Source organism: Lineus longissimus, chromosome 16 (genome assembly GCF_910592395.1).
Source record: "Lineus longissimus chromosome 16, tnLinLong1.2, whole genome shotgun sequence".
NCBI classification, from domain to species: Eukaryota; Metazoa; Nemertea; class Pilidiophora; order Heteronemertea; family Lineidae; genus Lineus; species Lineus longissimus.
This window is the reverse complement of record NC_088323.1, coordinates 2805834-2819162: the sequence shown is the minus strand read 5'-3', so window position 1 is coordinate 2819162 and position 13329 is coordinate 2805834. Positions and strand designations below refer to the sequence as shown.

General features: G+C 39.7%; 1 protein-coding gene across 7 annotated transcripts in view; it reads right to left on the bottom strand.

The window, feature by feature from the left end:
- LOC135500835 (mucin-17-like) overlaps nucleotides 1-13329 on the bottom strand; it is a 104529-nt gene that overhangs the window by 27161 nt on the left and 64039 nt on the right. For all 7 annotated transcript variants that reach the window (XM_064792493.1, XM_064792498.1, XM_064792496.1 and 4 more), the window contains 15 exons: nucleotides 12818-13240; nucleotides 11652-11908; nucleotides 11075-11243; nucleotides 10020-10052; nucleotides 9553-9732; nucleotides 9052-9075; nucleotides 8435-8760; nucleotides 7610-7775; nucleotides 7234-7271; nucleotides 6700-6814; nucleotides 6080-6223; nucleotides 2162-5692; nucleotides 1656-1679; nucleotides 1039-1364; nucleotides 210-375 (listed from right to left, as the gene is read on the bottom strand). In XM_064792493.1, the coding sequence (XP_064648563.1) occupies nucleotides 210-375; nucleotides 1039-1364; nucleotides 1656-1679; nucleotides 2162-5692; nucleotides 6080-6223; nucleotides 6700-6814; nucleotides 7234-7271; nucleotides 7610-7775; nucleotides 8435-8760; nucleotides 9052-9075; nucleotides 9553-9732; nucleotides 10020-10052; nucleotides 11075-11243; nucleotides 11652-11908; nucleotides 12818-13240 (5922 nt within the window). The remainder of the gene's footprint in view (nucleotides 1-209; nucleotides 376-1038; nucleotides 1365-1655; nucleotides 1680-2161; nucleotides 5693-6079; nucleotides 6224-6699; nucleotides 6815-7233; nucleotides 7272-7609; nucleotides 7776-8434; nucleotides 8761-9051; nucleotides 9076-9552; nucleotides 9733-10019; nucleotides 10053-11074; nucleotides 11244-11651; nucleotides 11909-12817; nucleotides 13241-13329) is intronic.

The window sequence follows — 13329 nt, the reverse complement described above, 5'->3', positions numbered from 1 at the left end:
GAGCGCGAATTGTTTTTGATGTTTTCAACGGAACTTGTATCAGTGCTGTACTGTAGAGAGCGATGCAGAGGGTTTTTAAAGAAAAGTTGTGAACAATTCTGCCATTAAAGAGGAACAATTATTTTCCCCTGAAAGAGGACACTGATTTGCCGATTAAAAGAGAGTAATATCCTGCAAAGTCTTGCACTCTATGGATTAACAAAACTGACCTTTTTCGTAACAAGCTTTGATGACTGTGTCTCTAAAGTTCGGCAAGATAGGGACTGCTAGTTTTCCATTGTCACCTGTGACAGTGAATCTAATATAAGCTCCATGCAATCGAGGGAAGAAATCCACGCAAAACTTTCCCCACGGGTTTGTAGAGATATCAGTGGACTGAAAAATAACATTATGTTCAACGTGTTACTACTGAAAACAAAGTCAAATTTGCCTAATTGGGTGATAGAATAATCAGCAGACTGGAAACAGATCATATGATCATTTTGTATTTCAGATCGAAACAAAATAAAAATTTCCCAGTGGTTTGGCGAAAATCTCAGCCCAATAGACTTCATACATATAGTTAACACCAAGTAAGTAAGAAAGACAGCTGGGTCTTCGGCATAATGATATATTGAAGGCGTACACAGGAAATGTACTGTAACAATTTGTTTGTTCTCGTTGTGGTGATGAAATTATGTTTATTTTGAATATGATTAAGTTTTAGCTAATATACGATTTTCAAACAGTTAGAAAGAATATATATTGGCTGGTCAGAATGTTTGAATCAAATGAACGTGTTTTCATTTTGACAATCAGTGCCTGACGTATCAGTGGATACTGGACCACAAAATAGTATGCCCAGTAAGGTGTACGAATACACATCTATACCGCCTTTGTGTGGTTATGGATGAAATGATGTCACGACCTTGTTTGCCGAAAAGTTCTATAGATATTAAAGGTCAAGTGCGGATGAAATATTGTCAGCATTCATTACACAGAATATAATAAGGATCTTAGAGTGTAATACTTTCGTAAACTTTAGTTCACTGCACCTACCTTTATCGTCTTCCATGATTTGTAAGTGGTCCCATCATCACTGATGCTAAGATCGATTTCTCTGCTAACGAATACGCTATCATTCATGTATTTGATAAAATTCGTCCTCGTGCAAATCTTTTTAATCGTTATTGGTGTATTTTGAACTGCTAGGAGTTTATATACAATAAAAGCAGAACCGTCCTTCCAGTCTTGTTGTGTTGGCGTCCAATATCCGATCGAATCTTTCAAGGATTCCCTTGGGCTCCTGATGGTTTGATTCCAAGAGCTAGCTGTTACTTCTATAGCTGCTTCTTTATAGTCAACCAATATCTCATCACTGCACTCTAGACAAATGGTAAAGGAGTAAAACAGTTGAGGTGCTTCTTATGTAACAGGGGGTTGTCAAGTGGCACAGTATTTATTAATAATTTAGTTTTAGTGATATGACCAACTACTGCGAACATTAGTAACTCAAATATGTTTGCTTCTAACATCCAGGGAAATTACTAGAACGACATAAAGGACAGTTAATTCAGTTCAACATAATTATATTTAAATGCTCTTTCTCTCACACTGTTCGATCAATATAAGGCAGGATGATGAAGCTGCCCACGACATATACAAGATATACACACCTGTAGTAGTAGTTGAGATTGTAGCTGAAAAAAAAATGCATAAAGTAGTCATTAGGAGGAATGATCATATTCCATTGTTTGAAAATATAATCAATCAAACAACTGAGTTTGGTGCATTGAAGCACCTAATTTTCATCATATAAAAGAGGTTGACATGTTGCGCTTGTCAGTTTTCAATGTCTAAAGGCTCTTCTTCTCCCTACATTAGTACAGTTCCCATTTGAATAGTTTTTACAACCACAACACGTTCGAATTGCATTAAGTAATAATTGTCTTTTCTTTTAATAAGGAAATCGAATTGAGTGACTACATGAGTATGTTTGATCAATTTCGGATGCACAAATCATTGACATAACACAGTAGAGAAAAAAATGAAATTTCCTCATTTCCAAGCCTCACTGGAGTGCAAAACAACATGTTCCTCGACAAGACTAGACGTACTGCAGTATATTTAACGAAAAAAATATGAAATTGGACGAAAACTGAGTCAAATTCATGAACATTACTTGTAGATGTCGTTGTTGGTGACGTCGATATAGACGGTGTAGTTGATGTAGTTGGCGATGATGCTGTTGTTGTAGTTGACGATGTTGTCGTTGTCGTTGGCGGTGTTGTTGTTGTTGTTGTAGTTGGCGATGTTGTTGGTGATGTAGTTGGCGATGTTGTTGACGATGTTGTTGTCGTCGTCGGCGGTGTTGTTGTTGTTGTAGTTGGCGATGTTGTCGGTGATGTAGTTGGCGATGTAGTTGACGATGTTGTCGTCGTTGTCGTTGGCAGTGTTGTTGTTGTTGTAGTTGGCGGTGTTGTCGTCGTTGTAGTTGGTGATGTTGTCGGTGATGTAGTTGGCGATGTAGTTGACGATGTTGTCGTCGTCGTTGGCGGTGTTGTTGTTGTTGTAGTTGGCGATATTGTCGGTGATGTAGTTGGCGATGTAGTTGACGATGTTGTCGTCGTTGTCGTTGGCGTTGTTGTTGTTGTTGTAGTTGGCGATGTTGTTGGTGATGTAGTTGACGAAGTTGTCGTCGTTGTAGTTGGCGGTGTTGTTGTTGTTGTAGTTGGCGATGTTGTCGGTGATGTAGTTGGCGATGTAGTTGACGATGTTGTCGTTGTCGTTGGCGGTGTTGTTGTTGTTGTAGTTGGCGATGTTGTCGTTGATGTTGGCGGTGTTGTTGTTGTTGCAGTTGGCGATGATGTCGGTGATGTAGTTGGCGATGTAGTTGACGATGTTGTTGTTGTAGTTGGCGATGTTGTCGTAGTTGTAGTCAGTGATGTTGCCGGTGATGTAGTTGGCAATGTAGTTGACGATGTTGTCGTTGTCGTTGGCGGTGTTGTTGTTGTTGTAGTTGGCGATGTTGTCGTCGTTGTAGTCGGTGATGTTGTCGGTGATGTAGTTGGCGATGTAGTTGACGATGTTGTCGTTGTTGTTGGCGGTGTTGTTGTTGTTGTAGTCGGCGATGTTGTCGTTGTCGTTGGCAGTGTTGTTGTTGTTGTAGTTGGCGATGTTGTCGTCGTTGTAGTCGGTGATGTTGTCGGTGATGTAGTTGGCGATGTAGTTGACGATGTTGTCGTTGTCGTTGGCAGTGTTGTTGTTGTTGTAGTTGGCGATGTTGTCGTCGTTGAAGTCGGTGATGTTGTTGTTGTTGTAGTTGGCGATGTTGTCGTCGTTGTAGTTGGTGATGTTGTCGGTGATGTAGTTGGCGAAGTAGTTGACGATGTTGTTGTTGTCGTTGGCGGTGTTGTTGTTGTTGTAGTTGGTGATGTTGTTTGTGATGTAGTTGGCGATGTAGTTGACGATGTTGTCGTTGTCGTTGGCGGTGTTGTTGTTGTTGTAGTTGGCGATGATGTCGGTGATGTAGTTGGCGATGTAGTTGACGATGTTGTCGTTGTCGTTGGCGGTGTTGTTGTTGTTGTAGTTGGCGATGATGTCGGTGATGTAGTTGGCGATGTAGTTGACGATGTTGTCGTTGTCGGTGTTGTTGTTGTTGTAGCTGGCGTTGTTGTCGGTGATGTAGTTGGCGATGTAGTCGACGATGTTGTCGTCGTTGTAGTTGTCGATGTTGTCGTCGATGTAGTTGGCGATGTTGTAGTCGATGTAGTTGGCGATGTTGTCGTTGTAGTTGGCGATGTTGTCGTCGTTGTAGTTGGCGATGTTGTCGGTGATGTAGTTGACGAAGTTGTCGTCGTTGTCATTGGCGGTGTTGTTGTTGTTGTAGTTGGTGATGTTGTCGTCGTTGTAGTTGGTGATGTTGTCGGTGATGTAGTTGGCGATGTAGTTGAAGAAGTTGTCGTCGTTGTCGTTGGCGGTGTTGTTGTTGTAGTTGGCGATGTTGTCGGTGATGTAGTTGGCGATGTAGTTGACGATGTTGTCGTTGTCGTTGGCGGTGTTGTTGTTGTTGTAGTTGGCGATGTTGTCGTAGTTGTAGTTGGTGATGTTGTCGGTGATGTAGTTGGCGATGTAGTTGAAGAAGTTGTCGTCGTTGTCGTTGGCGGTGTTGTTGTTGTAGTTGGCGATGTTGTAGGTGATGTAGTTGGCGATGTAGTTGACGATGTTGTCGTTGTCGTTGGCGGTGTTGTTGTTGTTGTAGTTGGCGATGTTGTCGTAGTTGCAGTTGGCGATGTAGTTGACGATGTTGTCGTTGTCGTTGGCGGTGTTGTTGTTGTTGTAGTTGGCGATGTTGTCGTCGTTGTAGTTGGTGATGTTGTCGGTGATGTAGTTGGCGATGTAGTTGAAGAAGTTGTCGTCGTTGTCGTTGGCGGTGTTGTTGTTGTAGTTGGCGATGTTGTCGGTGATGTAGTTGGCGATGTAGTTGACGATGTTGTCGTTGTCGTTGGCGATGTTGTTGTTGTTGTAGTTGGCGATGTTGTCGTCGTTGTAGTTGGTGATGTTGTCGGTGATGTAGTTGGCGATGTAGTTGAAGAAGTTGTCGTCGTTGTCGTTGGCAGTGTTGTTGTTGTAGTTGGCGATGTTGTCGGTGATGTAGTTGGCGATGTAGTTGACGATGTTGTCGTTGTCGTTGGCAGTGTTGCTGTTGTTGTAGTTGGCGATGCTGTCGTCGTTGTAGTTGGCGATGTTGTCGGAGATGTAGTTGACGAAGTTGTCGTCGTTGTCGTTGGCGGTGTTGTTGTTGTTGTAGTTGGCGATGTTGTCGGTGATGTAGTTGGCGATGTAGTTGACGATGTTGTCGTTGTCGTTGGCGGTGTTGTTGTTGTTGTAGTTGGCGATGTTGTCGTCGTTGTAGTTGGTGATGTTGTCGGTGATGTAGTTGGCGATGTAGTTGAAGAAGTTGTCGTCGTTGTCGTTGGCGGTGTTGTTGTTGTAGTTGGCGATGTTGTCGGTGATGTAGTTGGCGATGTAGTTGACGATGTTGTCGTTGTCGTTGGCAGTGTTGCTGTTGTTGTAGTTGGCGATGTTGTCGTCGTTGTAGTTGGTGATGTTGTCGGTGATGTAGTTGGCGATGTAGTTGACGATGTTGTCGTTGTCATTGGCGGTGTAGTTGTTGTTGCAGTTGGTGATGTTGTTTGTGATGTAGTTGGCGATGTAGTTGACGATGTTGGCGTTGTCGTTGGCGGTGTTGTTGTTGTTGCAGTTGGCGATGATGTCGGTGATGTAGTTGGCGATGTAGTTGACGATGTTGTTGTTGTCGTTGGCGGTGTTGTTGTTGTTGTAGCTTGCGATGTTGTCGGTGATGTAGTTGGCGATGTAGTTGACGATGTTGTCGTCGTTGTAGTTGTCAATGTTGTCATCGATGTAGTTGGCGATGTTGTAGTCGATGTAGTTGGCGATGTTGTCGTTGTAGTTGGCGATGTTGTCGTCGTTGTAGTTGGCGATGTTGTCGGTGATGTAGTTGACGAAGTTGTCGTCGTTGTCGTTGGCGGTGTTGTTGTTGTTGTAGTTGGCGATGTTGTCGGTGATGTAGTTGGCGATGTAGTTGACGATGTGGTCGTTGTCGTTGGCGGTGTTGTTGTTGTTGTAGTTGGCGACGTTGTCGGTGATGTAGTTGGCGATGTCGTTGTTGAGGTAGTTTGTGACGTTGTTGCTGAAACAATAGATCATTTGTATTACAGATATTATTTTAAAAGTGGGTTGAACCAGATGTTAACCAATGTCTATTATTTAGATACCCTGGAATTTCTAAAAAGGGACCTTATTGAAGAAACGACCAAAAGAATAGCGTTGTGGTCTTATCCCACAATGGAAGAGCCACAGCAAGAAAGCTAGTTTTATACATAACCGAAGTGCATTAAAAAAATAGTGAAATGTAGCTTTCTCTGCAGCCAACACACAAATATACTATCTTAGGAGTGTCGTTCTTAGGATCATTCACAAGCCTTTGATGGGTTTGCACATAAGCACAAAAACAGCAAGTAAAAATATTGTTAGGGGATTCACTCTTTCAACATCACTTCAGCGTTTTTGTACTTACTGCAGTTCACTTCATCTTGGCAATTTGGCCATACCTCAGAGTCACATTCACATTCGCCATCACATATTTGTTTAGGATCAAAACAGAGTTTCGGTAGTAGAAATGAACTACAGTTTTTAGCGGGTATCTGCCAGGTCTTGCAAACTGCAAATAAAGTTCAAAAGAGGAGTAAATTAAGTCTATTTCTGAAAATCCCAAGTGCTAATTTTTATAAAGGCCAAGTTTTTTTGTTCAAAATGTCAAACCAGAAATTTAATTTGATGTTCTACAACTGCTGTAAACCGCTAAATTCTTGTAAGCAATTTATTCGCGAATGACCTCGATTTTGCAATACTGGTAGACAATTCAATGTCTCACACTAGAGCCAAGATCATTTTAGTTCAACGCCACGTACAGGTGCCTATCAATAGGCTGAACATCCATTGGCCTTGCAAAATCAATACATTTGGGGAAACACCAAATCGTGGCGATCGGCGCAGACTGAAAGACATTCTGATATTTAACGGCAGTCTCTCTTTTAGTAGTAACACAGCTTTAGTTGATCAAACCTAACAGTCATTATGATTGTAACGGTTTTAACAAATCACCTCAAATTTGTAAATATGAAAACATGAACTTACTGCATTCAATTTCGTCAATTCCATTAACACAGTCCGTTTTGTTGTCGCATCGTTCTCCACACACGTACTCGTCATTACCGCAAAATACTGTCGGACCGGAGCAAATTGTGCTTGTCTGGAAAAACAATCAGCGGCAGCACATTGATTAAGCTGAGGTAGATTCTTAGCGCGATATCTGGATATTCTATAACCTATAGCCTAAACACTGCATGGTTGCAAAACCTAAACAGCGATGACATTATTATGAAATTTGATTAGCTGATGGCCGGGTTGTTCCTCTGCTAAGAGTAGCATATTCACATGCATACTCTGATGAACTCCTCTTCTTCTTCTTAATAATATACGGACGATTCACCATTTCATTTGTCGTCATTACATGTGTTAATACTACACATTTATCCGAGGACCACCACGGAAGAGTACTTTTAACAGTCGTATTACCAAGTATAGATTAATCCATACTTGGTATTACTAAGGAGTGCTTCATAATATCGTGAATTGTATTTGCTATTCTAATCAGATGATGTTACCTACCGTTATTGTAGTTGGTGTCGTCGGTGTTGTCACGTTTTCTGTATTGAAAGATAAAATCAAGTCAGACACTATTGCTGGTTTTGTACCGCACTGTATACTGCCACAGACCGAAACAAGACTTCTTTCTAAAACAGCCGATTAAAATTACTAATTTCACAACCCATTTTGCTCCTGAGCGCGAATTGTTTTTGATGTTTTCAACGGAACTTGTATCAGTGCTGTACTGTAGAGAGCGATGCAGAGGGTTTTTAAAGAAAGTTGAGAACAATTCTGCCATTAAAGAGGAACAATTATTTTCCCCTGAAAGAGGACACTGATTTGCCGATTAAAAGAGAGTAATATCCTGCAAAGTCTTGCACTCTATGGATTAACTGACCTTTTTCGTAACAAGCTTTGATGACTGTGTCTCTAAAGTTCGGCAAGATAGGGACTGCTAGTTTTCCATTGTCACCTGTGACAGTGAATCTAATATAAGCTCCATGCAATCGAGGGAAGAAATCCACGCAAAACTTTCCCCACGGATTTGTAGAGATATCAGTGGACTGAAAAATAACATTATGTTCAACGTGTTACTACTGAAAACAAAGTCAAATTTGCCTAATTGGGTGATAGAATAATCAGCAGACTGGAAACAGATCATATGATCATTTTGTATTTCAGATCGAAACAAAATAAACATTTCCCAGTGGTTTGGCGAAAATCTCAGCCCAATAGACTTCATACATATAGTTAACACCAAGTAAGTAAGAAAGACAGCTGGGTCTTCGGCATAATGATATATTGAAGCCGTACACAGGAAATGTACTGTAACAATTTGTTTGTTCTCGTTGTGGTGATGAAATTATGTTTATTTTGAATATGATTAAGTTTTAGCTAATATACGATTTTAAAACAGTTAGAAAAAAAATATATTGGCTGGTCAGAATGTTTGAATCAAATGAACGTGTTATCATTTTGACAATCAGTGCCTGACGTATCAGTGGATACTGGACCACAAAATAGTATGCCCAGTAAGGTGTACGAATACACATCTATACCGCCTTTGTGTGGTTATGGATGAAATGATGTCACGACCATGTTTGCCGAAAAGTTCTATAGATAAGGTCAAGTGCGCACGGAATATTGTCAGCATTCATTACACAGAATATAATATGGATCTTAGAGTGTGCAACTTTCGTAAACTTTAGTTCAATGCACCTACCTTTATCGTCTTCCATGATTTGTAAGTGGTCCCATCATCACTGATGCTAAGATCGATTTCTCTGCTAACGAATACGCTAGCATTCATGTATTTGATAAAATTCGTCCTAGTGCAAATCTTTTTAATCGTTATTGGTGTATTTTGAACTGCTAGGAGTTTATATACAATAAAAGCAGAACCGTCCTTCCAGTCTTGTTGGGTTGGCGTCCAATATCCGATCGAATTTTTCAAGGATTCCCTTGGGCTCCTGATGGTTTGATTCCAAGAGCTAGCTGTTACTTCTATAGCTGCTTCTTTATAGTCAACCATTATCTCATCACTGCACTCTAGACAAATGGTAAAGGAGTAAAACAGTTGAGGTGCTTCTTATGTAACAGGGGGTTGTCAAGTGGCAGAGTATTTATTAATAATTTAGTTTTGGTGATATGACCAACTACTGCGAACATTAGTAACTCAAATATGTTTGCTTCTAACATCCAGGGAAATTACTAGAACGACATAAAGGACAGTTAATTCAGTTCAACATAATTATATTTAAATGCTCTTTCTCTCACACTGTTCGATCAATATAAGGCTGGATGATGAAGCTGCCCACGACATATACAAGATATACACACCTGTAGTAGTAGTTGAGATTGTAGCTGAAAAAAAAAATGCATAAAGTAGTCATTAGGAGGAATGATCATATTCCATTATTTGAAAATACAATCAATCAAACAACCGGCATGCATTGAAGCACCTAATTTTCATCATATAAAAGAGGTTGACATGTTGCGCTTGTTAGTTTTCAATGTCTAAAGGCTCTTCTTCTCCCTACCGTAGTACTGTTCCCCAATGAATAGTTTTTACAACCACAACATGTTCGAATTGCATTAAGTAATAATTTTCCTTTCTTTTTATAAAGGAACCGAATTGAGGTACTACATGGGTATGTTTGATCAATTTCGGATGCACAAATCATTGACATAACACCCTACAGAGAGAAAATGAAATCCCATTTCCAAGTCTCACTGGAGTGCGAAACAACATGTTCCTCGACAAGACTTGACATACTGCAGTATATTTAACGAAAAAAAGATGAAATAGGATGAAAACTTGGTCGATTTCATGAACATTACTTGTAGATGATGTGGATGATGACGTTGATGTTGACGTAGATGTGGGCGGTGTTGTTGATGTAGTTGGAGATGTTGTCTTTGATGTAGTTGGCGATGTTGTAGTTGATGTAGTCGGCGATGTTGTTGTTGTTGTTGTAGTTGGCGATGTCGTCGTCGATGTAGTTGTTGATGTTGTCGTTGCTGTAGTAGAAATGAGATGAAATTTTGTTTTTAGTCATAATATAAATAACCAGAAAATATACGAAGTGAACAGGTTATTCAATGAATTCTGTGATGTTATCATGCAACTATTTTTCTCAGTTTGAAAGGTTTGTTTAAAATATTTGCTTATTTCGCGTGGTTTGTTGAAGTGAAGAGGATGTATTTGCTTGTCCATTTTACTCTGTAAAGTAACCTCCATGAATTAATGTGGTTTAACCGTATTCGCAGGTGATATAATATGATAAATGGTACAGTAAATATCTTACTTGAGGTTGACATCGTCGAAGTAGAAGTTGTTCCTGAATTGCAACATAAACACGTATCATTAGCAATTCAATCAATAAAAAATACTCTAAACCAGAAAATATATTCATGAAGTTTTCTGAAAAGAAAATAAGATCTTCATGATTTCTTTGTGCATTACGTTATCTGTTTCCGTTTATTGAGACATGCTTTGAGTACAAAACAAGGCATGTCTTAAGAAATTGTCAAACACAGTTTTTTTTCTGTTACATGTAGGTACTTGCATAACTTATTTATATCGAATAGAATCATATTGATAGTCTGAAAATGGTCCCAATTTTGGGTTCCAAGCTCATTCGATACAAAAAAATCACTGGATGATTAAACATCAAAATCAGGACTGATACAGATTTGGATTGTTGAAATCCCTATCTGGCCTGAAAATTCAGGCCGAGATACAGAAAAATCAGTCTGGACTGGAGGGAAGGGATGGTGTCAAAAGGGCTCTTCACCGGTTACTTACCATTCGTTGGCCAATGTTTCTATATGAAAGGGCCTGCGCTTGTATATGTTTCACAAATAGCCTGATGACTAGGTGGTATACATGTAGGCCTTTGATCTGTTTCTGGTGGTGGACATGGGGGGGGGGGGATGACAAAAGAGCAAACTTTTCACACATCACACTTATGCTGACATTAACTGAGTCGTGGTTGAGATGGTGTCGGGGGTGGGATGCTCCTCAAGGTAAACTCTCCTCTAACATGTCCAAGAGAGGGTTACCATGCTTAATCTATATTAATTATAATAGTGTAGGCCAATGATTAGTTGAACTACCTCATCCAACATGCCTGCACCAAGGGTAATTTGCTAGTACAGTATATAGCAGCCTGGCCTGCGAGGATATTGTGCAACACGTTCATATCAAAAGCGCCTTGTGTCGATATTTGCTGCCTTTCCTATGAGAGATATCGTTCCGAGGGAAGGGAAGGGGAGCAAAAAAGAACCTCACAGGGTGATGTAGAAAAACGATTAATGAAGAGCCAATAACACATATATTACTTAGTATAAATCTACTCACCGATTTCATAGCAGGCGAACACTGCCACTTTAATCTCCATTTCCGGCTGAAGTATGTCCTTTGTGAAAGTGACATCAACCTTCTCCAAGAATACATTCGCTACGAGAAGCATGACAGTATTGCCATTTGCATCTGGTGTAAATATGTTTGTGTTCAACACAAATTTATCCTTAAATTGATATCGAAAATACATTGCTAGTGGGAAAGAGCGATTGTCTAAAAGAAAGGAATGTTTTGTAACATTAAAGAATAGATGGCTAAGAGCGTTTGCGTGTACACAGTCTAACACAACGAAGTCGGGCGTCTCCGCGACAGCTGCTTTGATACTGAAGCCATACATTGAAAGACTCCGGTTCGTTCCACACAATCGGTCAGCTAGAAACTGGACAATGTGTTGAAATTGTATTCATGATGTCATTAATTCAAAATGAATACTGCTTTTCATCAGCAATCACATCCAACATTGTCATTGATATAAATATATACGTTGAAAATAATGTGCACTTTGACTTGAAAACATCATTTCATACATATCTTGTATTTGTTATTACTATTGACGTTTGAAAAGTACACTTACTGATGGGATATCAGATGTAATGCTTGACACGCCTTTAGTCTTTAACACTATCTTTCCAACTTCAAGATCCGGTTTCTTGCTCTTATTGATGATAATTGTCAGAGTAATTCCATTTCCTTTTTCAATAAATGGTGGACCTGCTGTTCTGAGTTTCTTTATATCGTTAGGAGAAGAACTTGGATTTGTTGAAATGAACGCTGCGGGAATATCTGCTGGGTTATCCATTCCGTTTATCTCAGTACACGGAGATGGTTGTGCTGAAATATTCCATTGAACAAATTAGAATAAGACCAAATCAATACATACAACCAATATTTCTATCCAACTAACTAACCAACTAAACTATCTGATCGGCCGATGACTGACCAAGCCACCGACCAATTAGCTGACTAAATGAATAACTTTTTCTCACTGACGTTTGTCTGAATTCACTTTTACTATTGAGTGTGACTCTGAATCCTTGTGCGATGACTTTACTCATATCGCGTACACTACTTTAACTTGGCCCTTATTCTCTACATTCATCATTAACATTATTACCCATATGTGATCAATGCACATTGATATAGTATAAACTATAGGGCCCAGAATAAATACATCATTTTTGCGATGAATGGGACTATTATTGAATACTAGACATCATTAGTTACGCGTATTGGGGAAAGAGACGTCAATAAGAGTGATTAATCATATTCTAGCAACAATATCTTGTCTTAAACACAGAGTATGTCTCTTTAAAACTTGCCATAAAAAATGAGTCAAAGTAAACCCTGTGTGTTGATCAATTTGTTGCTATTGCATGCGTGCTCATGACGAAATTTTGGATAAAAACATTGATTTTGATATAGACGATATTCACTTGTCTCACAAGATCCATGGCAATGTAAAGCGTACAATAGCCATTGTTCCAAAAAATTAGGTGAGATTTTCGTGGTAATCAATCGTACATGTTCAGTGATTTGGATACTCTCTTTGCGTCAATCTCACAGATATCTAACTTTGATAGACCGGTATTTTTCAATATAACCCAATATATGACGAAAACAACCAAGACATAATTAATTGCACTACTGGTGTCGTCTAAGATTGCCGGTATGTATTCTTCTACGGACAGTTTGAAGGCGCACAAAAAAGAAATTGTGTAAGAAGCAAAGTACTGTACATACGAGTGGTGCTCGTCGATAACGCTGTAGTCGTGGATGATGATGTAGTTGGCGGTGTTGTTGTTGTAGTAGTTGGCGATGGTGTTGTTGATGTTGATGTAGTAGTAGTAGTTGTTGTTGTTGTAGTTGGCGATGGTGTTGTTGATGTAGTTCGCGATGGTGTTGTTGATGCAGTTGTTGATGTTGTAGTTGTAGTTGGAGATGGCGTTGATGTTGATGTAGTTAGCGATGGCGTTGTTGATGTAGTTGGCGATGTTGATGTAGTTGGCGATGGTGTTGTTGATGATGTTGTTGTAGTTGGAGATGGTGTTGATGTTGATGTAGTTGTCGATGGCGTTGTTGATGTAGTTGGCGATGTTGTGGTTGATGTAGTCGGCGATGTTGTTGTTGATGTAGTTGGCGATGTTGTGGAAGTAGTAGTTGTTCCTGAAATGCAACATAAGTTTGTATCTTTAGCAATCAAATCAATACAAATTACGCCTGCAAGTATTCACGAAGTTTTTTTTAAAGAAAAC